The sequence below is a fragment of the Dipodomys ordii genome, unplaced genomic scaffold (assembly GCF_000151885.1).
Source record: "Dipodomys ordii isolate 6190 unplaced genomic scaffold, Dord_2.0 Scaffold59, whole genome shotgun sequence".
Lineage (NCBI taxonomy): Eukaryota > Metazoa > Chordata > Mammalia > Rodentia > Heteromyidae > Dipodomys > Dipodomys ordii.
Genome location: NW_012267275.1, coordinates 4,234,962 through 4,260,751, shown reverse-complemented (window position 1 = coordinate 4,260,751; position 25,790 = coordinate 4,234,962). Strand labels below are relative to the sequence as shown.

The 25,790-nt window shown below is 35.2% G+C and overlaps 1 protein-coding gene across 2 annotated transcripts in view; it reads right to left on the bottom strand.

The window, feature by feature from the left end:
- The window catches only part of Lnpep (leucyl/cystinyl aminopeptidase), a 97,174-nt gene that overhangs the window by 25,925 nt on the left and 45,459 nt on the right, over nt 1-25,790 (bottom strand). For both annotated transcript variants that reach the window (XM_013022027.1, XM_013022028.1), the window contains exons 7-13: nt 22,453-22,566; nt 20,575-20,706; nt 16,771-16,902; nt 14,131-14,291; nt 13,584-13,672; nt 6,360-6,543; nt 4,550-4,706 (exon numbers count right to left, since the gene is read on the bottom strand). In XM_013022027.1, coding sequence (XP_012877481.1) covers nt 4,550-4,706; nt 6,360-6,543; nt 13,584-13,672; nt 14,131-14,291; nt 16,771-16,902; nt 20,575-20,706; nt 22,453-22,566 — 969 coding nt within the window. The remainder of the gene's footprint in view (nt 1-4,549; nt 4,707-6,359; nt 6,544-13,583; nt 13,673-14,130; nt 14,292-16,770; nt 16,903-20,574; nt 20,707-22,452; nt 22,567-25,790) is intronic.

The window sequence follows — 25,790 nt, the reverse complement described above, 5'->3', positions numbered from 1 at the left end:
GAAGAGTTCTAAATTGCTGAAGTCATTTTCTTGGCAGACTTTCCCTGAGTAAGTCTGTGAAGCTACATAGTGAATGGAAAAGTGAATCTGTGTAAAGAAGGACTCTGAGTTGTTTGTTTGTTTGTATTATTACAGGTCACCTTGTTTTCATTTGTTTAAAAGCAAGTAGAAGAGAGACAGGGAAGCCTTGTGGAATGTGTGAGGGGCCAAGGATGCAAGGGACTGGGTTGACTTGATATACTGATTAATAAAGGGATTGATAAAAGCAGTGCAGGAGACCCAGCGTGTACACATGCCAGTGTACACATGCCAGTGTACAGTACTGCTTGCCTGAACTTTCTTAACTTTTCAATAGCACAGAATCAATAGTATTGTGACAGTCCACTGCCCAAAATGAGCAAAGAATAGAAGAAATTCCAAAGTTACACATCACTTTCAAATAAACACAAAAGAATTAGGTAAGAAAATAAAGTTTACAAGTTCAAACCTTAGTGAGAAAAGTCTCCATGGAGAAAGCACAGCAATGCTCGTTGAGACCATACAACACAAGAAGCCCAGGGAAATGGCACAGTAAAGCACTAAGTGCCAACAACACCGAACAGTGTGAGAGGCTGAGGCAAATCCAAAGTTATACCACTGGAAATACAGTGTGGGGTTTTGCTACTTAGACTCACTATAAAATAATTAAGGTAAATTCAATTGATTTTAAATATATCTCAAATTATAACATAAAAAGTTTTATAAAAACAATCCTATTTCTAGAAAAACTATGATAAGATCAGTTAAGTAATTCAGATTATAGTTTCTTTTTTCTTTGTTTTTGCCATATTGGAGTTTGAATTCAGAGCCTTATACTTGCTAGGCAGGTGCTATACTGCTTGAGCCTTACCCCCAACACTTTTTGCTGTTAATTGTTTTTCACATAGTGTTTCATTTTTGCCTAGGGTTAGCCTTGGACTGTGCTACTCCTACATACAGCTCCTGCATAGCTGAGATTAGAGGAGTGTACTATCATAATAAGTAACTTATTTAGTGAGGTAAACATCCTGTTAACTTTCGGTCTGGGCTAGTCTAGAACTGTAATCCAACTGATCTCTACCTCCTACAAAGCTGGGACTAGAGGCATGAGCTATGATGACCAGCCACAAGTTATATTTTCAATATTTATGTTTAAAAAATTACCTTTCCATTTTATAAATAAAGCCTGTTTTCCTAGAGTTTCCCCATTAATCTTCTGAATTCTAGAACCCAATCCTATGATTTCATAAAGTAAAAACAGGACCTGAGGAGTAGGAATAAATTGATAGGTTGTATAAGCTACAAATGCTGGATATGCAATAAAATGTAACAACAATAATATAAAATGATTTTTAAAATAAAACAGGGAAAGATGCTGGCACTGATGTTATATATTATGTTTTGATTTACTGCTTTAATTTTACACTAATACGCCCAGGGAGTTCTTTCCTAGGTCAACTGAGTTTCTTAAAAGTGAAATGTCAATTTTTATTGTAAAGCATTTATCCCACCCATACCTCATATGTAAGAGAATAAGAGATTTGTAAGTGATAAAATAGGAATATGGCTATGCTCTGACATTAACTTCAGATGAGAACAATTTAACACAATTTAAATGTATCTCCAGACTCTACCCACAACTCCACAAAAACATCACAAGATGTGCCACATTATTTGTACAGTTTTCATACCAATAAATACATAATTTTCTGATTAAAATAGCATAAAAACAAATTAGACAACAATATTAGACCCTAGCACATTTGAACACTGGATTCATAGACACAGAAAGGTCTGGCCACCCAAACTCCTATTACAAATTGATTTCAGAGTTTGAGAATTTTTATTTGTTTTTAGAATACTGGGATTTAAAATCAGGGTCTGCTGCTTGTTTTAGCAGGCAGTCTACTGTTCCAGCCTCCTCACCCCTTGCCTCCCTTTTTGTGCACTGGTTATTTTTTGAGATAGGGTCTGGGACATGGCTGAACCATGATCTGCCATGGGTCACGACAGGCATATACAACCACATCTAGCTTATTTCTATTGAGATGAAATGTTGAAGATATTTCTGTCCAGGCGAGCCTGGAACCTATATAGTTTAGGACAACAGCCATGCATCACTACATTGAACTACAGGTTGAGAATGGGTCTTATAAACTTTTTTGCCTGGATTTTCCTCAAAGTGTGATCCTCCTTTTCTCTGTCCGCAGAGTAGCTAGGATTATAGGTAGGAGTCCCTGATACCTAACTTTATAGTTTGAGAATTTTGATGTTACAAGATTAGAGTACAAATTTAAAAGAAATAAGTTCTTCCTCTTGATGAGCTAAAGTAAAATTGGCTTTAGCTAACTAAATCTTGCTTATACCAAGACATTATGTTTACTTATGAAAACATAAATTTCACCTTTCACACATAGATGTATGGTGGATCTGGAATTGGTTTGTGGTTGTTTTAGGGTAGATACCCGTTTTTCCAATATGGGGATCTAATTATCCAACAAGAATTATTTCATTTAATGTATTTATTTTTAATTATAGAATTACTTTGGAGGTGATTAGTATTATATCAAATCAATACCAGTTAAGGTAGCACATTTGTTTCCTAGGGCTGCCATGACAACTTATTATACTTTTGGTATTAAAAAAATAAAAGAAATTTATCTGGTATCAGTGGCTCACACCTCTAATCCTGAGGTGTGACTTCCTCTTAGCTACAAGTGGCTGTCAGTAGCCAATGGCATCTCTGGATTTATGGATACATAACTCATTGTTGACATGTCCTTCTCTATGCACCTTTGTCTCTGAAATTTATCTAGTGTTCTGAAGATACCAGTCATTAGATTAGATGGCAATTGGGTATAACCTTGTTTTAACCTGATAATATCAACAAAGGGCCTAAGTATTTCCATATACTACATCATCCTCAGGTTCCAAAGAGACATGAATTTGAGGGAGAGGAAACACTATTCAATGTAATACAGGTAGCAAGAAATGAGACTCATATTTTATCCCACTACAAAAGAACTATTGTTGGTTCTAAGTATATCCTAAAAGGAGGCAGAATATATATCAACTCTGAAGCTGTCCAGCTAGTTAGTTTTGAGATGGCAAAATATTCTTCCTCATGCCTCTCTCTACTAATTCTATTCATTTTTAGTCTCTGAAAGCAAAGATATTAAACTCAATTCAAGGAGTTGGGCCTTTGGAATCTTTTACTATTAAAATTTAAGTAACTTTTTTTCCTACTGCATCTTCATGCTAGGTAGTTCCCAGTTTCCTAGAATGCTTTGTGTTTATAAGGAACATACTTCTTTAGAGTGGGACTCAGGGTGGATAAAGGAGAAGGACCTTAGGATTAATATGTGTTTTAAGATCAATGACATTTTCTTAGTGTCACTATGGGCCAGGTCATGTTCCTAGTACTTGTTCTTATTAGAGCTGATATGGAATGGAAAATGATTTTTTAAAAATCTTAACTATTGAAAGAGATCTCAGAAATTTAGCATTATCATCTCACTAATAGGTAGTCTCTCTTGGGATCAGAACAGAAACTTCTGGGGAGTTGGTGCTTTGCAACTCCACATGGCTCATCTCTGTCCAGAGGTCCTCCCTCAGGGAGAGTCATGCACGTGATAAGACAGCATACCACAGATGATTGTGCAGTAAGACAAGACAGGTAGAGAGTTTCTTTCAAAAAAATGATTTAACCCAAGCCATTCCTTTTGCCAGAGAGGTCACCAAAACTACAAAAGATTATTCTAATTCCTAGTCTAATACTTCTGTCCTTTTCATAAAACTTGCTTTTGCCTGGGATCTTGAAAAACCAACTTACAGAGCATGCCAGGAATATGTTGAGTTAGAGAATCGATATAAATAGTTTATCATTCCTTCCCAAGCTTTTAAAGAGTCAACTAGCAGTTCAGTATTGAAAGTATCTAAAATAACATCTGTTAAGATTTTTTGGTTTATTTTTTGAAGCAATATTAGCGTTTGAACTTAAGAGTTTTGCACTTGCTTGGGAGGCCGTCTACTTCTTTAGCCATGCCTCCAGTAAGATTGGTTTTAAGGTACAGTATCAAGAATCCTTTAGTGCCTGCCGAGACATTTCTACTCACAAGTATCACTTCACGCTGGAGGAAAATCAGCAAGAAGCTTAAGCAGGATATTTTTAGTACAAGCAACTGCCTTTGTATACTGATGACTAGGAAATTAATAGGTATGCTGACTTTGAACAAAGGGTCCATTTCAAGCATTCTTTGTATAAAAAGAAAATAGCTCTTCAATAGAGATATTTCTTTTCATATAAGCTCATTTTTGAGATCTTAGTACTGTATCTTAATACTGAAACAATACTTCTTCATAGGAAGCCTTTATCATGGTGAGAAATGGATTTGATTTAAAGTAAAAATTTCAGAATCAAGAAAATGAAGAAAATGGAATTCAGCTGGTTTGTTTTTTGTTTTTGTTTTTAGCTGAATCGAACAATATTAAGAGCAGCCAACAATAGAAACTGGCCAAAAGGCAGACTTACCACTAGTCTTGAAGCCAGATCCATGTGTCCCAGTTTTTCAAGAAGGTTATAGATGAGGTTTGTTTGGTACAGGGCTTCAGTGATAGGTGCAGTATGGTTCTCATTTTTAAGATAATCAATCAAGTCAAAGGCCTTCTTCAGAGATACCTTGCCTAGGCTAAAGAATACAATAGGAAAGGTAAACATGATGCGCTATGCAGAACTCTAGGCATGCTGGAGGGAAAGCAGCATGGCTGGATGGCAAGTTTTGTAGATTAGAACTTTAAGTTTAGAGTGGAATACTGTAATGCATAAACTAGGATTACTGTCTTTTAAGTTGCTCATGGGCAAAGTTGAATTTTAAATACACATCATACCTTATTTTTTTATTACATAAGCCACCTGTGCCACTGACTCAGTAACAGCATGACAATGTCTTAGATGAGAAAAAATTAGTATCAATTTTATTTATTAAGTACTTATATTTACTAGAGGAGGAAGGGCATAGAAAGTTATATGAATCAGGTAAGAAAAATAAGTTTTCTGAGTGCCAATGGCTCATGCTTGTAATCTTAGCTACTCAGGAGGCTGAGATCTGAGGTTCAAGGCCCAAAGCCAACCTGGCAGGAAAGTCTAAGAGACAGATCTCAATTAATAACCAAAGAACAGGAAGAAGAAGTATGGCTGAAGTGATATATTGTTAGCCTTGAGCACAAAAGTGCAGGGACAGTACTCAGGCCATGAGTTGGATAGTGCCAGGCCCCAAATGCTGCACAAAAAAAAAAAAAAAAAAAAAAAGAAAGAGGGGCTGGGAAGGTGGCTCAGTGGTAGAGCACTTGCCTTGCATGTATGAGGTCCTGGGTTCAATTCCTCAGTACCAAAAAAGCCAGAAGTGGCACTGTGGCTCAAGTGGTAGAGCGCTAGCCTTGAGCTGAAGAGCTAAGGGACAGTGTCCAGGCCCAGAGTTCAGGCCCCACAGCCGGACCCAAAAAAAAAAAAAAAAGGAAAGGAAGGAAGGAAAGAAGGAAGGAAGGAAGGGAGAGAGAGAAAGCAATCAAGCAAGAAAAGGAAGGAAGGACAAAAGGAAGGAAGGAAAGAAAGAAAAGAAAAAAAGGGAAAAAAGAAAAAGCATTTATTTTTATATGGAATTTTTCTGCATAATTTGTTAAGGAAAGATCCACTTAAAAATTAATCAGTGTAGAATTACAGCAGTGGTGGTCACAGTGGTATAAGAAGGCTACTTCATAAAGAAGAAACTAAAATGGGAAGGTCGAGAATAGTCATATGAGATCCATGTGAATGTTTTCTATGCTTCTAGGCCTATTATCAATCTCAACTGGTAATCTCTTTAGAGGATATTTTTACAAGAGGCTACTGCCACTCTTGGCACTGGGATTCTCTAATGCATGAGGAGGAGCAAACAGACATAGGCTCAGACCACCAGCCATGTGCATCATACCCATAGATAAAAACTAAACTTCACACTTACACAAACCAATGCTTGATAATTCTCTTATGAAACAACATAAATCCTGAATTCCTACAGTAACTTATTCAGCAAAATATGCATCCTTCTTGCTGATATCTAGTTTTGAATTATTATGAAAGTCTGTTTCACATAGCTGAATTATTGGCATTTTGTTTGTAGTTGATGTTTCTAGATTATAAAGTCTCTGCAAGCAAAGGACAGCTCTTGCATTTCCCTCATCTTGGAAAATGAATTGTAACTGAGTCACACTTAGCAGTACTTTCAACCATTTCTGAACTGTTGTTTTTTTAAAATTTCACTAACAGTTTTTATAAACAATAGTGCAAACCAATTATACTCTACCCTGCAAGTTCAAAGATGTTGTTGATGAGATTGGCTCGGTCCTTGTCACTCAGAACATAAGGACTCATTTTCAACTGTTTGATCAGTGCTGCCCAGTCTTCATCTGCATAGTGTACAATATAATAGCCAGTCATGTTTGTGTTGACTTTGACCCACTGCACTTGTTCTGTAAGGTTGATGACACCTAAGGAACAAAATGAGACATTAAGTAAGAACACAAGGGAAAACAGAGAGTATTTTGTTTGTTATCAGATGAAACACCACATTTTTTTTTTCAGAACTGAAGACCAAACTCAGGTACTTGTCCTTGCCAGGCAAGTACTCTTCCACTGAGCTTAATCTCCAACCCATAGTTTTATATTTAACTACCTGTACCTTTCTGCAGTTATTTTCACTTTAACAAAGGTCACCACACATTCACTGAAGAATTATTTATTTATCATACATGATTGGCTCTGGGTTAGCAATGGAGCACACATGGTAAAGGTAGATACGTTTCTGCTTTTATGGTGTAATATAGTTAAGTACAATATCATGTAAATGGCACTGATGGCAAAAGAAAATATAACATTTGCTTGGAGAAATATTTCACCCCAAAGAGAGGGTGAGGTTTCTTGGAAGAAATGACAACAGAACTGCCATTCTTTTAAGTGATTTGTTCTTTTTAGCACACATAAGTGTTAGCCAGGTGAAAAAGTTTTGTGGGGACCTTTAGTGTTTATGACCCTAAGAGAATTTATGTACGGTATCCATGTACTAAACTTGTTCCCAAGTTCATTATGGCTGAGAAATGAGGGACAAAGGTATATAGAGTAGGGCAGGAGGAGAAAACAATAGACAGCTATAGTCTTGCCTTTTGTTATGTTTGTAAAGGAAGAATAAAGCAAAGTTACATGATTCAAAAAGTTACATGATTCAAAGCTAGCAAAATAAATGAGTAGGAAGGCTTAAGACTTTCCTGGGCACAAATATGAAATAATTGACATAAAAGAATAGAAATGTTAGATGTGCTTTTTGGACCCCTACCATTAGATATATAAATGCTGGCACAATTGTTAGAAATTTCTAGGGAATTTTTTCAACTAAAATACAAGTAATGAGGAACCGACAACAAAATAAAAAACTTTTAAAAGTCAGCAACAAGAATATGGATCCATTGTAATAGCAGTATGTTTTTAGGTACCCAGAGATTCACTATTTATTAGAATATAAGTCCTCTATGCTTCCTGTTTTGTTACTGCTAATACTGCAGTCCTCAGAGCAAAGTACCTAGCAGGTGCTAACAAGATACTGATTAAATTAATGAACAAATTAACAAACGATGGTTATGACATGGGAAAGAGTTTCAAATCAAATCTGAATAAAGTATGTATATAATTCTGATATAATCCTATTTCAAAGTAATAAATACTTAAAAATTTTTAATTATAAGATAAAGAAGAGTACAGATCAGGGAAATAATCCAATCTGTTAGCATCTTGGAGTATATTTCTTGTCAAGCTTTTTTCTATATGTGTTTTAACTAATATACACCATACAGTGGAATTACATGCAATTATTTATCCCACAGTTTCAACTACCAGGTCTCCCTCCTTTTTTCCATTTTCTTTATATGTAGTTTTCAAGTATTAAATACCTTTTAATATTCCATTTCAAGACCTATTACAGTACTCCTATTTGAAGAATTTAGATGCTAACATTTCACATTATAATAATTCTTTAGTAAAATTTTGCAGTTATGAAATGCTTCAGAAACACAATTTTAAAATGAAGTACATATTAGTACCTATAGTTTTATTGCTTGTCAGCTTCAAATACATGAATCAGTCAAATACATCAAATTACCTTTGTTACTTCTGTCTATTGTTAGTATAAAAGTTGTTTAAGAGAGAAAAGACTTTTTTCTTTTAAACTCAGGGTTTTGTACTTGCAAGGTAGTTAGTTATTCTTCCACTTGAGCCATGCCTCCAGTCCTTGATCACATACATCTTAATAGGACATATTATTCTTTCTTGTTGAGACAGTCAGTACTAATTTCTATTGTATGGCTGACATAGTGACATATGGAAAAGATCAATCAGATTAAATGCAGAATGCGCTTCTAAGGAATATTTGTGATGGCAATAGTTTGAGCTATTCTTAGCAAACTTATGACTAATAAAATTAGTGTTATTAGTTCCTCCAAAAGTATTAGCACTCTCCAAGTTAATACAAACAATTCTTAGCTTTTTTCAAGAAAGGAAAAGTGAAAGAGCCCAAGTGCTTAAAAAAGGAGACAAGGAATAGGGATGGCAATTACTGCAGCAGATAAGGGCAGGGAATTATGAAATACCAAGTATCTTGGCTGATAAGCAACATGCCATGATGTAGCCAAGTCCAGATGGCAGAGCACAGGAATGGAGCTAAGAGCATCTTTGAAATTATTATGGTCATCAAGTTGACAGAATGAATATTGAGGAATGCAGCCAAAAGCATAAAGCAGGAGAACTGTCAGAGTTTAAAGAATCAATGTTTAAAGAATTTCAGGACTTCTGAGTGATCTAGAATGAAAACCACAGGTATCAAAATATAATAGATTTGCACACAAGGGAGATAACTACTGAAGTTTCCATGTGGATGAAGCTACCCTCATATGCTTTTAATTTATAAAAGGATTAACAGTTCCATTTTTACAGTCCACTGAATTGGAAAAAAATAAGAACAAGTGAGTCCAATCCTAAATGGCAGAAACCCAGATGAAGCGATCTTAATTGTGATTTTTTTCAAAAACCAATGAGGTATGAAATCAACTACTGTTTTACAAAGAAACATTAAAATGGAAACAAAAACATGTTTTTCTACAAAGCTATAAAATTTGATGTCCATTTGTTCCAGAGGACTAGCCTGACACATGTAGTTCCTCTGTAGCACCCCCACCCCAGTTACCAGGCATTACCTTCCCAGCTTCATTCCCTTTCTCAACAGGGAAGCAAGCAACAAGAACAATAATGGCACACGGTAAGCATTTTAATTACATCCTTTTCCTTCTTCTTCTTTCCCAATTTCCTTTACTTCTTGTTAGGTCTCTCTCTTTCTCTCTCTCTCTCTCTCTCTCTCTCTCTCTCTTTTCCTTTGGCCAATCCTGGGCTTGAACTCGGCCTGGGCACTGTCCCTGAGCTCCTTTTGCTTGAAGTTAGTGCTCTATCACTTGAGCCACAGCATTACTTCTGGCTTTTTCTGAGAAGTTTACTAGAAATAAGAGTCTTCTGGACTTTCCTGCCCAGGCTGGCTGGGAACCAAGATCCTCTGATCTCAGCCTCTTGAGTGGTTAGGATTACAGGCATGAACCACTGCCACCTGTGCCTGGCTATTGCTATGTCTTTTAATCTCACAGAAATATTTCCAATACAGTTATATGTTTTTAAAAAACATATTTTTTTCTGTTAGATTTCTCCTATTGTTAAAGAGAGTAAGACAAGAAAGTAGGAATAAAGGAGAAAGAAAAATTTGCAGTATATTCCTTAATATGTAGCTTTGAAAATGGACCTTTTAGCTTTTCTTATGAAAAACAACAAATAATTGTTCAAAATTCATGTATATAGGGAAAAAGCCATAAAGATATTGGTAAAATATAATTGTTATGTGATTAAACTAATGAATTAATCGAGCAACCCTAAAACTAATACGAAGTAGGAATTTTGAAATATAGTACTAGTTGCTCACACCCATAATCCTAGCTACTCAGAAGGCTGAGGATTGTGGTTTGAAGCCAGCCCAAGCATGAGTCTATGACACTCTTATTTCCAATTAACCGCTAAAAACCTAGTTCTGTGGCTCAAGTGGCTTAGTCTTGAGGGAAAAAGATCAGTTGAAGCCAGAGTTCAAGCCCCAGTACAGAGCATGTGTGCACCATAATAATATTGTATTAAACTTGCATAACATAAAAACATGCCTATCGTCACCCTGTCTGCTACATTTCAAGATCAAAAAATATGAAAATGCACTTTTTAAGAGTGCATGTGAATTAAGCATCAGAGTATTAGAAACCAAGAAGATTCAACTGATCTTAGGTCACATATTTTTTTTTATAAGAACATAACATTTTCAACAAGGACTTTCAAAATTTGAATTATAGCAGCAGCAATAGAAGAGAAAATAAAGATTAAGAAGGGAAGTAACCGATATTGCTTTCATTGTATATTGGCCCAGATTCAGTTCTAGATTAAGCTAATTATATTTTATAGATTCCTGTAGAGTTAGAATCTTGCCTGTGGCAAGGCAGAACATTGTAGGAGAAAGACATGGCAGAGGAAAAAGCTGTTCATCTCATCACAGCCAGGAAGCAAAAAGCAAAAGAGACAGGAAGGGGTCAGAGCAAAATACATCCTTCAACGACATGCTTTCAGGCTGTGAAGAGGTGAGTAGTCTCTACCATGTCTCTCTTCCACAATGCTCTGCCTGGCCACAGGCCTGAAAGCAATGGAGCCAGCTGGCAGTGAACAGAAATCTCTAAAACTGTGGGCTGAACAACAGAAATCATTCTTCTTAAATGTCTCTTACCTCTTATTCTGTCACAGTGACAAAAGACTGCTTACTCCAGCGAAGTTTCCCTCAACCCACGCAAGGTTGATGCTCTACTTATATTTTCAAATAACATTCTCTACTTTTCTACTCACAATATACTGAACATACTGCTTCCTTTATACCTATGTCCATATTAGATACAATCCCCATTGAGGGTAATGATCATGGCTGCCTAAGCCACTTTTGAAATATAAAGTTTAAAGAAGATAATTCAAACTTATGAAGTATGAATTTCAAAAGGAGTTTAACAAGGTCACATATTAAAAGAGCTAATACCAACTAATATTTAATGTGTTTCTTCATTGGCTCCTTTTAAATATTCCAGCCATATTTCAGCTGTGATATTAGATACAAAGAGGCAGAGTTATTTCTTTCTCCTTTGGGTAACAGCGTGTGTCCTTCTAAAGTCCCTTTAAAGGTTAAAGTTTTGATGCTGAGCTGTGGCTCAAATAGTATAGACTAGCAGCCTGAGGCTGAATTAGAATCTAACATAAAAGTTCAGAGTTTTGATCTATGAGAGAAAGCAGCATTTCCTTGCCTACATCTACGTTATATTAATCAAGATAGCACAGTACCACCAACTGCTCCTTTTGTTTAAAAACCCAGACTTGCTATTGTTACTGTAACAGTAGCAGCACCATTACACAGCAGTCTGTAGTAAAGTGTCAATGAAACTGGTACATTCCAATATCTCAGAGGGCACTGTCCACTGTTACCTCCTAGGGAAATTCAGTCACATGTACCAGATCACAAAAGGTAACTGTCTTCATTTTTGAGAATCATTACAGTTTATATAATAGAAAAAATATGTTGGGTTTATAATTTTTATTGAAGGATTTTAAAAGGAGGATTAAAGACAAATATTGAATCAAGTATCTATCAACAAGGGAAGGCTAATCAATTATTATATTACTATTGTTATTGTTGTTATTATGTAAGTGTGTATGTGTGTGTGTGTTTGCTAGTTCTGGGGCTTGAATATAAGGGCTGGCAGCTATCCCTAAGCTTTTTTGCTCAAGGCCAACACTCTATTGTTTGAGCCACAGCTCCAGTTCTGGCTTTTTTGGTTAACTGGTGATAACCGTCTCACAGACTTTCCTGACCCACATGGCTTCAAACTGTGACCCTCAGACCTCAGCCTCCAGAGTAGCTAGGATTACAGGCATGAGCCACTGGCGCCCTACATACTGTGTCTTTTTTTTTTAAGGCACATTACAAAAACCACATGTACATGATGATTTCAATCAAGTAGAAAAATTATTTTTTAAATGCAAAGAAAACTTAATAGAGTACTTATGATGAGAGTAAATCTTGTTCTATTTAACATATTTTATGTAACATAGATAAACTATGTTTAAAGACAAGTTTTTTCAATAAGAATAATGTTAGTAATAACAAGTAACATTTCTACAATACCTATCACCCACCAGGTGTTATTTTAGAAGCTTCATATAAACAAATTCTCATAATTTTCACAACTCTATTTAGTAGGTATAATTACCATCTCTATTTTACTTTCTAGAGGATGAGGCTCAGGGAAGTCAAATAACTCGCCTATAATCACACAAGGGATACATGGTTAGCCAAAACATGAATTAAGCAATCTAGCTCTATTCACTTCTCAACGGTGTATTTACTTTTCAAGCATACAGATTTAAACATAAGCTTCAAATTCAAACAAGAACATTTCCTCTTTCTTTCAGAAATCTAAAACATCATTACTGATTCCTACAGAACTAAAGAGCTGTATGTACTTTTAGTATGTAAATTAAAATGATACACGGTATGGCATATCAGAGTGGCATTTAACAGATGGTTGAAAACTCAACTGCTTTTTATAGACTCCTTATGGGTCAGCATATACAGATTGAATATCCTTTATCTGAAATACTTGGGACCAGAAGTATTTCTGATTTGAATTTGTTTCAGATTTTGTACTATTTGTACAGATTTTACTGGTTACACACCCCAAATCCAGAATCTGAATTGCTCCCAAATCTGAAACATTTTGAATGTTGTATGGTGCTCTAAGTTTCAGATTTTGAATTACTTTTAGGTATGCAGTAAATTTTATGATCACTTTCATCCCTGCCTACCATAATTGCTTACCTCAACTTTTTATTACCAAAAGTATTCCATATAAACAGGACATGTTATAGTAAGTGTTTACTATAAATGTAGGTCCCATAAATCATCAACCATACTTATGTCAATGAATTTGTCATATACCACCTGTAGGAAGTAGACAACAGGTTAGTGCTTTAAGAATCTGCTCTATGGGCTGGGAAGGTGGCTCAGTGGTAGAGTGCTTGCCTTGTATGCATGAGGCCCTTGGTTCGATTCCTCAGCACACATAAGCAAAAAGAAAAAAGCCTTGAGGTGAAGAGCTGAGGAATCTGCTCTACTTTATTCCTTCTTAGTTTATAAAAAAGGTTATTTATCCAGAACATTTTCTACCAAGATAGTCAGCACATTCCCTGCAAATTTCTGTATATACCTTACAACTTAGGACTAATTCTGTGCATATATAGAATCAATCTCATTTTAGTGATGTCTTGGACCAGTTCAGAGCATATACACACTGGAAATCAAATCTCTTATCTGGTGTTTGGTCAGCTTTTTAAAATTTTATTTTTTATCAAATGATAATTATAGTCAAACCTGATTTCTTGTCCAGTAATGACACTGATTGATATTTGGAATAATTTCTTCCATCAGTGACATAGGAGATTGGAATATGCCACAGGTAGCTGTAAAAAGAAAACATTGAAGTATTATTTCTCTTTCCAATCTTTCATGATTTGCTGAGTTTGGAGCAGAAAGGTGAAATTTTTCAAAGTGCTCCTAGAAAGGGGTAATCTTGTGACATTTCATAAGAACCTATAAGATTTTTAGAAGTACTTCATTTAATGAGTGCAAAAGAGACAATACAGCCAGGCACTGGTGGCTCACACCTGTAATATTAGCTATTTAGAGGGTTGTGATCTGAGTATTGAAGTTTGAAGCCAGTCTGGGCAGGAAAGTCCTTTAGACTCTTATCTCCAATTAGCTCCCTTAAAACTGGAAGTAGAGCTATGGCTCAAAGTTGTACAGTGCTAACCTTGAGCAGAAAAGCTCAGGGACAGTGCCAAGACCCTTAATTCAAGTCTCATGACTGATGAGAGTGAGAGCAAGAGAAAGAGAGAACAGAAAGAAAAAGGAAAAGAACCTTGCATCCGAGGGCTGGATTTCATGCTTCATATTTAAAAAGAACCTCTCTTGTTGTATAAAAAGTTCCATTCCTTTCCTCTGAACAGTCACTAAAGGAAATCCTTTCTGCAGAGTCCATGTTTTCATCATTTTCTTTATATCTGGCGTTTTGTTTGTTACCTATTAAAAAAACAACATTTTTACTTAAATAAAATTAGTTTTAGCTCTATAGTTTGTCTGTAACCTTCCCTTTTTCCCTAGCATATTTTATGAAAACATATTATATGTTAATATAGTAAAGAAGCATGAATGCTAAATTGAATTTGTATTTTTGTTTAGTAGGGTTTTTTTTTTTTGCCCGTTATGGGGCTTGAACTCTGGGCCTGGGCGCTGTCCCTCAGCTCTTCATCTCAAGGCAAGCGCTCTACAACTTGAGCCACAGCGCCACTTCTGCTATGTGGTGCTGAGAAATCGAACCCAGGGCCTCATGCATGCAAGGCAAGCACACTACCACTGAGCCACCTTCCCAGCCCCACTGAATTTGTATTTTTAACCAAGGTAATTGGCCAATTACTAAAAGGAAAGTAACCTAGAACAGAACTGAGAGTTATAGAAGGGTATGAGGAGGGCAGTATGATGAAAAGCAGCGTATCTGTTATCAACGTGCTGAGAGTTAAAATTAAAATCATTAAATTTATTAAGATGAAGGGATAAATTCTCTTTCTGAACATAACATCATTTCAGTGATATGATTACATGTGCTCTAGAATGGCTTCACCTCTACTCAGAAGTTTCTTCTTGTCCTCCTACCTCTACTCCCTCAGTTCTGGTCCCTTAAAGGCCCATTCCCGAGGAAGTGCCAGCAAGCAGCAGCAGTAGCAGAAGCATCCATTCCTTTGCTTTGAACTTTCTTTAGGGAGCAACTATAAACACAGTGATTGTCATAGATTTTATCTCCCAGAAAACACATGAACTTATTGGTAAAATAGAATCCAGTATCCTAAGTCCGCAGACCCTATAAAGCCTGCTGTCCCTAAGAAATCTACGACTATCAGTAACCAAGAGGAAATTTATAAACCACTACTTTAAATAAGGAAGGCTGAATGTATGATATAGATTATTTTTCTACTTTATACAAATTTGAATTGTAAATAACTAAGTCATCATGTACCTAATTTTGTGATGCTACATTACTATTGCTGAGCCTCCACCAATAATCACATGCCCACTAATTTAGGGTACAAAAAGATAGGAGTGGTTCTTTCCAAAGTCACTGGAATATTAATCTTATATTTCTATGTCTCTGAACTTTCTGGATTTGAGGCTGGGAAAAGAAAGCAAGGGGCTGCTTTATGGTATGTGAAAATTTGATGTGGATGCTAAAAAAGCTGAAGGTAACAAGGTTGAACTAGGACACCACAATGTAAAAGTTACAGTTATTCACAAAGGCAAAAATACATTCTACATGTCAAAAGATGAGGAGAGGGTTAAGAAAGGGTAATAGAGACAGTGTGAATTTGATGGATTTTTACAGTTATATACATGAATATATATTTATACATGTATATAATTATCACAGTGGAGCTCCTTTGTACAACTAATTTGTACAAAGTGTATAAAGTAAGTGAAATGGCTTTCAAGATGGGAAGGAATGGAAAAATAAAAAATAAAAGTTAAAAAAAATGAAATGGCTTGGAAATGCTACTATGTGACTAGAGGGAAAAAAAACAATGATTTGGAAGTGTTAGTTAATAAAATTGATCTTTCTTCTCAAAGAGAACTAAGAAAGCAGAGAAATTAGATCTAGGGGAAAATTTTAAAACATAGTAGGAAACACCAGGATTCAGGAGCTAAGCAATCAGGCATGTACAGGAAAGATCCAAAGCAAATGTTTTTAAACCAGCAGCCATAAAACTGTGTGTTATATGTACTTAGCATATGTACTTGGTATATGCATTTATTTACTTAGTATTTTATTTTCAGGAGGACATGGTCAGAAATTCAGTCAATTTTAAACACATCTCTGATTATCCAGAGTATGAACTATGGCTCTAGATCAGAGAAACAACTCAAATGCTATGCAATCTCAGGGCTCTCACTTAACATACATCCAATAAGGCAGGGTAGGATTATATATTTGAAGCATAACTTTTACTTAATTACCCTGCTTCTTAGATCGAACAAAATCCAAAAAGCACAAAACAACACTAGGGCAGTCTGCAGCTCAAGGCAGTCAGCATGTGATATATTATCTACTGTAGAAGATCTGGATTAAGAAGACAAGAAATTCGTGGTGAACAGTATAAAACCATGAATGGAAGGTGGATTCCATGAGTGAGAAGAGATTTGGGGGAAAAAAAGGATAAAAAAATATGGTATTAATCTATTAACATAGGGAAGACAATTTTCCTTTTCATAAAAAATAGAAGTGGAAACTAAGGCACACAATAATCATAGCTGTGTAAGGCCATGCATATCTGTTCAATACTAAAGACCAGCACTCTCATTGTTGACATTAAATTCAATTTTCCTTTCACAAGTATTAATATAGAAAGTACTATCCTCTCTCTTAAGTAACTACTCTTGATACCATAAGCTTATTTACATATAAACAGAAACTCTTTTACAATAAGAAATGAGTTAATTATCCATCACTTACCTCATTAAAACTATCCCACAGATCATCACTTTGAATGGATCCATAGCTATGATTACGCAGGTAAAGAATGATAGCACGTTGAAACACATCTTCACTAAGGTAAGTTTTCAACATCAATAAGAGAGATGCTCCCTATTCCAAACAAAAAGGAAGAAAATATTAGATTATATGTTATCTAAAATTTGAACTATAATCGCTGTAAGCATGTAGTTTTATATATACAACATAATACATTGTTAGTCTTATTTAAATAGATGCAGACTACATTCAAGTAAAATTATATTAAGGGATCAGAAAAGGAATTAATGGAATTTGATTCCCATGTATGCTAACTGAGCCACGAGCCATTTTGTATGGTCTTATTAGTAATTCACTGTTTGAATATTAGTAATATCATGAATGCTCACTATTTATAAATACATTGTTAATGAAAACTATACTAAATTTTCTTTGGTGTCTGCACCCCCATTCATCACTTAAAAATATCAGGAGAATTCACAGGCAGAAGAAGAAGAAGTTAGCAGAGCTCTCACAAATCTCTTTATAGGTAGTATACTATTTTCTAATTTCAGTATACCATGATGTGAAGCAATAACAACTGAAGAATCACTTTAAATGTGTTTGAGTTTAATGAATGTACATGGAAGCAAGTATGCATTAATAATTCATAACCAGGCAGGTAGGCAACTACTAGGGCAAGATTATTCACTGAGACACATGTAACCATTCCCATTCTGGAAACAGCCACCCCACCTGTGAAGCCTTTCCTGATTTCCATATATATATATATATATATATATGTATATCTAGGTATAGATATACATAGATATATAAAATAGAGAGAGATAGAGTGTTACTTTATTTTTTATTTTTTTTTGCCTAGACCGGCCTTAAATCATGTTCTTCTTATCTCTCCCTCTCAAGTTGCTAGGACAAGGCAAGCACTGTTGTTTGCTATGCTTGCTTTAATTCTATCCAGGAGGATCTCCTCAGTCTCTTTTGCTGGGCATTGTTTTCCCAAGGATTAAACTTCCATGTTTCCTGGCGTTTGCTCTATAGATCTTTGGACCTTTTTCCTTCTTTACGTAAAATTACTTCCTAGTTGATTCAACTCTGAAGGTTTTAAATCACTCCCTAATTTACATATATCTAACTGTATTTTCCTTCTAAATTCCAGATTTATCACCAACTGTCTACTTAGTATGTCAAATAGTATATCTAAAATATATTTCATACTATTTTCTTCTTGCCTTCAATAATCTCCATTTTAGCAAATGATAGCTCCATTCTGCAGTTGTTAAAAAATCTTGAAGTTTTTTGACTCTTATATTCTACAGCTAATCTATCAGTTATTTTATTCCGTCAGATTTTACAAACCATTGGAAGTCTATCTTGCCTCCTTCACTACTAGTACCTATCTATCCATCTGTTAACTCAACCTAACTAGTTACTCTTCTTCCACATGCTACTCACAACCAGAGTGCTCTTTTCATAAAGTAAGATGTATCATAATACTCCTCTGTTCAAAAAACTTTTTTCACTTACATTAAAATTAAGGTATTTATTATGGCCTATGATCTGGTCCTTATAATTCTGCTAACTTCATCTACAGTCTTTTTTTTGGGGTGGGGGAGGGAAGGATAGGGTTTGAACTCAAGGCTAGGTGCCTTCGTACACAATAAAATTCCAGACTCCACAAAGAAAAGCAGATCTTCAATATAACCTATATTGTTGGTGTAACTACTGTCATACTATACCTTGCACAAAATATTGACAACTGCCAAGTATAGGTCTTTTTGTAATGAAGTGGAATATTTGTCAGACTCTCAATTGTAAAATAAGTTGCTACCATAGTGACCCATATGCTATGGAAATAAGAGGCTCAAAAGACAATGAAGTCTGTGTTTAGAAAACTGGTTTTAGAGGTAGAGAAGGCTCTGTTATAATACATCCTAAAAGTTTTATGTTCTCTGTAAGAACAGAACTGAAATTTAAATTTTTTTCCTTATTGGCAATTTCAGTATGAGCTTCAGAATCACTACAGTAACTAACTGGGATACATAATTCCCCCAGATCCATATAGGATACTTTATAAGACACAGAGTGTATGCCCCAAATCACAGATAGTACCAAAACTTATAGAGACTGTGTTTTTTCCCTGTGTGTGCATATTTAGGACAGTTCAATTTATAAATTAGGCAGCAAGAGATTAACAATAATAAGAAAATTAATTATAATAATATACTACAGTAAAGTTATATGAAAGTAGAAGTCCAGTCTATCTCGAAATACCTTTATTTCAATTGCTGATCTTAGCAACTTCACCATATAAAATTTTTCTTTTATGAAGATAACAATTTTTAATTGTTCACTTAAAGGAAACACTAAGTGTTAATCAAACACATGTGCTGATCTTGATAACCGGGCTGGTTACTAAGCAGCATACATAGCATGGATATATGGAAAAAGTGGATGATTCAAGTCAGGGCAAGACAGATTGAGCTGTTTCATGTTACTTGTTTATTTCCAGATTGTTCAATGTTTTTCAAAGGCTGCTTAACTCCAGGTAAGTGAAACCATGGGAAGTGAAACCACAACTAAGGGGGAACTAATACATACATCATGTATCTAATTAAGCTCCTAATTTCCTTGCTCATTATTAACAGTGCTATAATTTTCCCTGATAGGCTTGAATCTGTAATTCAGTAGCAATTTCTTAACTTTAGCTCTCTACCCACCAAATCCACTTTATAAACTGGAACCAATTTAATGTTTGTAAGGTTTCTCATCACTTACAGAAAAAAAAAATCTAGATTCAGGACTTTTGCAATACAATCCATCCTAGCTTCATCTTTCCTGTATTCTTTGCCTATGGGTAGTTTTGACTTTTTCTCTGTAGGCCACATCATTCCATTCCTGTCCTACCCTACTTTCTCCATTCCTCTTTACTGATTTTCTTATTATGTAACTCAGCTCAATTTCCACTTTCCTTTAGATTCTCTTTCAGCATCTCAGGCAGAAGATATTCTCTGTATTATTATAGCACATATTTCCTCTTGAATTGCTTTTGATTATATGAAATATCTCCTCGCATGTTTTATGTATTTTCTTCTGTATCTAATGCAGAAATTTATTAACCAAGTAATCTGACAGATCCCACCCCAACATAATATTGATATCTTCATTCCTCTTTTCTCAAACCAATGGTGATTCTTCCAGACCTGTTAATATTCTATACTTTCTTCATCCCCAAACCTAGTGTTTCACATTCTGCAGAACAATATTCACTTGTTAAAAATCTCTTTTTGCTTTGACAATCTTAACTTTAAAACATACCTCTATCCTGGTACTGGGGACTGAATTCAGGGCTACCTACATGCTTGCTACCACTTAGACTCATGTTCACTTTGTACAGGTTAGTCAAAAATGTAATTCTCCTACTTCTACCCCTGAGTAGTTAGAACCATAGGCCTGGACCATCACACCTGGCCCTAAAACATACCTCAATACCCTTCTTATTATATATGCTGCCTATAGATCTACACACTAAACCAACATTAGAAGATCTTGTTTAACTGAATGGAACACTAGTCACTTAAAAGAAGACAGAAACAAAGAAAATCTCAGAAAGGAGCAAAATTGCAATCAACTTAAATGCTTAACATCTAAATACTTTGAAGTTCAACAAGATACTGAAAACGAATACCCACTTCACCTTTAACATAATCCAAATCATGCAGACTGTTTACATATGAAACTAATTTGAAGGCTAGTAAGGTACTTTTTTTGTGTGCACAGCAGTACCTTAAAATAAGAAAGAGAATCAAACATTTCTTCAATTTGTTCTGAAGACTGAACAGATGATGATATTGGATGAGATGAATTCAAGGAATCTTTCTTCATGGTTTTAAATCGAGCATCTAAGAAATCTTCATACTAGCAAAAAATGAAACATGCATCATGAACAGTATAAAAGTCAAAGTATTTATAACAATATTTAATGATTTATACCATTTAGTATTTAAAGTCACTATGAAACCTTCACTAAACATAAGAGTCTCACTGGAACTTTTCTCTTCAGGCTGGCTTCAAACTATGATCCTCAGATCACAGCCTCCTGAGTAGCTAGAAGTACAGGTATGAGCTACTGGAGTCTGGCATTCACTAAACTTAGAATGTAAACTTTTTGAAAAGATCAGAAGACTGTGCCTTTTACACATATTCCTTAAGAAATACATTTATAATCCTTATATTTGTATAATCTACCCATTAAAAACCAGCATTTCCTAAAGAAGAGGGAAAAGATAAATTTAACATCTATTACTAAACAAAGTAAATGCCAAGAAGATGAATATTCTAAAAAGGTCAGGGTATATTTTTAAGATAAAATCTGAAATTAAATCTGAAATCTGAGATCTAGTGGTTCATGCTTGTAATTCTAGCTACTCAGGAGGCTGAGATCTGAAGGGTCTCAGTTCAAAGCTAGCCCAGACAAAAAAGTCTACAAGACTCCAACTACAATTAACCAGCAAAAAGCCAAGAAGTATGGATGAAGTAGTAGATTACCAGCCCTGAGCAAGAAAGCCCAGGGAGAGCTTGAGACTCTAAGTGCAAGCCTCACTACCAACACACACACACACATACACACACAATTTTTTTTAAAAGTTGGTTTTAAAATTTATTCCTGATATGCAGTCCAGCTTTTCTATTAAGACAATATGCATTTCTCTTAATTGAGGACCATTTTTAAAATGCAAAATAATACTTAAACAGAACCAAATGAGTACCTCTAGAAAATACATAAAAGCTTTATAAACATTCTGGGCACCACCAAGTGGTGGAACTGTATATTTCATTGCTTAAGAAAGTAGCATACACCAATCAATTTGGAATATCATGATTGGTATTTTAGCTAAAAATTAATTCCTCCTATTTCTTGACATTTTAAAATAAGCCCTATACAGAAATTTCAAACTGAAAGTTCTCAGATTTCTTCTGCAAGTACTTGGATCATGTTTCCACAAGGCTAAAGGAAGGTCAGAAACTTTTAGTGGTGGGAAAGACACTTGTACTTTCCCACCCAGTACTTGAATTGTTGTGAGGATATCTATTACATCATGATTGGATATATCCAAATATCCGTAAGAACAGGGAATACCTTCAGAGAGTCTAATAACACAGTAACAACATCATTATGTCTCTCTATAATAGAATGGCATTCCAAGTCTTAGAAAACCAAAAAAATATGGTTTAAACCTAATAAAGACAATTATTTTTCTATATCATCATGTGCATCCGTATTATAAGAATGTATTCAGTGGTAAGGCAGAGGCAGCATTATTAGAAGAGGGCATAATGTTTTCTTTCTTTACACACAGGGTAAAAATGTTTTATTTTTCAAAAATGACTTTAAATTTATCTAATGCCTTCAAGTAGATTGGCCATATTTGTCAAAAATAAAATGTATCAATTTAAAATATTCATCTTAAGAATAAAAATAATTTTACATAATTTTGCTTTTCAATAAAATATCTCAATAAATAAAAGGAATTTTAATTTTTGCTTATTAAAAGAAATAAATATTAACAACAATGTCCAATATTATTATTGTTTTCTAGAAACATTTTTTACCCCAAATACATAAAAATACATTTCTAGCAAGCAAAAAAATGGTATACTCACGCTAGACAGCTCTTTGAATATTTTTTCCAAAGAGAAATACTCCATGAATGTAGCAAAGCCTTCATTTAGCCACAGATCATTCCACCATTGCATTGTTACCAGATTACCAAACCACTGTGGGAAAAATATACTATTAACAAACATGATATTTACATTTTAGGAACTCTCCAATAATTATATAAGTTGTCAGATTAACTGCCTATAATTAAAGTATCTGAAAAGCATATCAGTGTTACAGTTTAAGCCAACTTTTCAAATTAATTACTTAGCAAAACTTATGCTAATTTACACTAAAAGTAGATAAAAACTCTAATGGCTTAATTAAATGGAAAAATAATCAAGAGTCTATCAGCATATTTGCCAACCTACAAACAACTATATTGGGAAATAATTGTATTTGCTACCTCCTAATAGTGAGACTTTCTAGAGAATGAAATTCTTCTTTTATTTTTTGTCTGTTGTGGGGCTTAGACTCTGGGTTTGGACGCTGTCCCTCAGCTCTTCAGCTCAAGGCAAGCACTCTACCGCTTGAACCACAGTGCCACTTCCAGTTTTCTGATGGTTTATTGGAAATAAGAGTTTCACGGATTTTCTCAGTAGATGAATGGATCAAGAAAATGTGCTATATATACACAATGGAATTCTATGCCTCCATCAGAAAAAATGACATTGCCCCATTTGTTAGGAAATGGAAAAACTTGGAAAAAATTATATTAAGTGAAGTAAGCCAGGCCCAAAGAAACATAGGTCCCATGGTTTCCCTTATTTGTAATATCTAGTATATGTCTGAGTCAAGTGGAAAAGGTCAGATAATGTGATGTCAGGAAAATGAACCGTTAGATGTGTATTTTAATGTTTTTTTCTTTCATGCATGTGTTTCTAACGCATTTATAAGATTATCTCTTTGTTGCTTTGTAGGTCCCTCCCCCACAGTATAACCCCTGCTGATGTCAGTATAACTTGTGGAGGAGATGGGGAAAAACCAGTTGTTTAAGGATACAGGTGGACCTGTTGCAACAATGAGAAGTACAAGTTGTCATGTCCAAAACGAGCTTTACAACGTCGGTGGGGGTTGGTGGGGGAAGGAGAAGGATTGGGATTGGGGGGGGAGGGGGGAGGTTGGGAAGGGATGTGAAGGGTAAACAAAGGAGGAGGCTGCAATGCTTGGTAAGAAATGTACGCATTATCCTGCCCATGTAATTGTAACTCCTCTTTACAGTATGTTTACAAATAAAATTAAATTAAATTAAAAAAAAAAAGAGTTTCACGGATTTTCCTGCCCGGGCTGGCTTTGAACTGTGATCCTCAGATCTCAGCTTCCTCAGTAGCTACAATTACAGGCGTGAGCCACCAGCGCCCCGGGCGATAATGAAATTCTTTGATCTTCTAATATCAGGTAATATTATTTTCTATTATATATACAAACATATATGATAACTAAGGAAATTTATATGTGAGATAATTCTCCTAAAGTCCAAAGGCCCATATTTTCTGTTTTCCTCTAAGTTGCCCAAGTTTGAGACACTCATTTAATGACTCAAACCAAAATCCAATCCAATTCAATTTCTTAAGAAAGCTGACATACATAGATACACAGAAACAGACACACACACACACACACAGACACAGACACAGACACACACACACACATACACCACATACACACATGAAATCAGAAAGATTTTTTTAAAGCTTTTTTCTATGACAAAGCTTCAGAAAAAAAGATTTCTCCTCCCTGTTTTCACTGTATTTGATTCCGGAGCCCTGCAACTTGTATATATATTTTTCTAATTTGGGGAGGGGAAGGGAAATAACAAAATGCTGAAACAAGGACACAGGTTGACTCATCGTAGCAATGAGATGTACAAGACACTATGTTGAAAATGAACTTTACAACTTGCGGGGGGGGGAGGGAGGAGTTGAGGAGGTGGAAGGGAAGGGATGACAGGGGAAAAGCAAAGGAGGAGGCAACAATGCTGAATAGGAAATGCACTCATTACCTAACTCATGCAACTGTAACCCCTCTGAACAGTATCTTTACAATAATATATATTATATATAAGATTTCTCCTAAATTATGTACTTCAAAAATCTTCAACTCAAAAATAGAAAAAGTTGGAACAAAATATTGTTTGAAGCTGGCACTTGTGGCTTAGGCCTATTAATCAATCTACTGAGGATGCTGAGATCTGAGGAATGAAGTTTGTAGTCAGCCTGGGCAGTAAAGTCCATGAAGATTCTTATCTCTAATAAATCACCTAGAGCTCAAGAAGTGCTACTTCTTGACACAATAAAAGGTCAAAGATAGGACCCAGGCCTTGAGATCAAGTCCCAGAAAGGGCTCACAAAAAACTGTTTTTTGAGAATTCTTTTCTAAGATGTTAACTTAAAACCTGTTTTACAGCAAGATGGTTTGTAAGTCCTAAAGAAAAAAATCAGAGAAATACTGTATGTGATAGTAGGTAGTCCCAGAAATAGCAAACTCAGAGGAGATTCCATAAAATAAAATAACCCACTTATAACAGTAAGCACCATTTTATATGCCAGCTTGTCGAGAAATGCTCACAAGGGAGAGTCTGATACATTGTGTTTGAGGCAGGGAGCTAACCAAAGAATTTCCTTTCTTCCTTCATAACTGCTCCTTTGTGACATCCCAAACCATACCCAACACTAATAAGCACCTTACATCTAGATAAGGTACAACTAGCACCTCCCAACAGGAGCAAGGTGTTGAGAAGATCTGATATAGAGAGATCTCATTTAATTTTCTTTCTTTTACTCTATGTCATACAGAGAAAAGCTCAGCCTTCACTGAGGACATTTTCTCTCATCCAAATAAGGAACCCAATTCTAGTAGAAGATGAAAGAATAAATCTAGACCTAATACCTATGGTTTAAAAGTTGAAAGCCAAGTCTGCTGTGACATACTGTAGTCCCAGAACTAAGGAAACCCAGGTAAGAGTATCATGAGTCAAGGTTAGTGGGCAAGGCCTCATCCCAAAGCAAGCACACACATAAAATTGTCAGAAGACAGTATAAAACTTAGGGGAAAAGTTCCTTCACTACAAAGTTATTCTGAGCAGCTAGCATTTGTCAGAAGTGAAACAACTCTGTATTTATTATTAGAAGAAAGCTAGCGTGAGGATTCTTTAAGGCCCAATGCTGCCACATTTAATAACCATGTTATTTTTAACAAATTATTTTATCTAAGCCTAGATTCAGTTTCCATGCCAGTAAAATGGGATTATTATTCACTTTAGAGTACCGATGAGATACCTGATGTGAAAAATATTTAAACTATAATGTCCTATACAAACAGACCATATTTTCATCTGGAA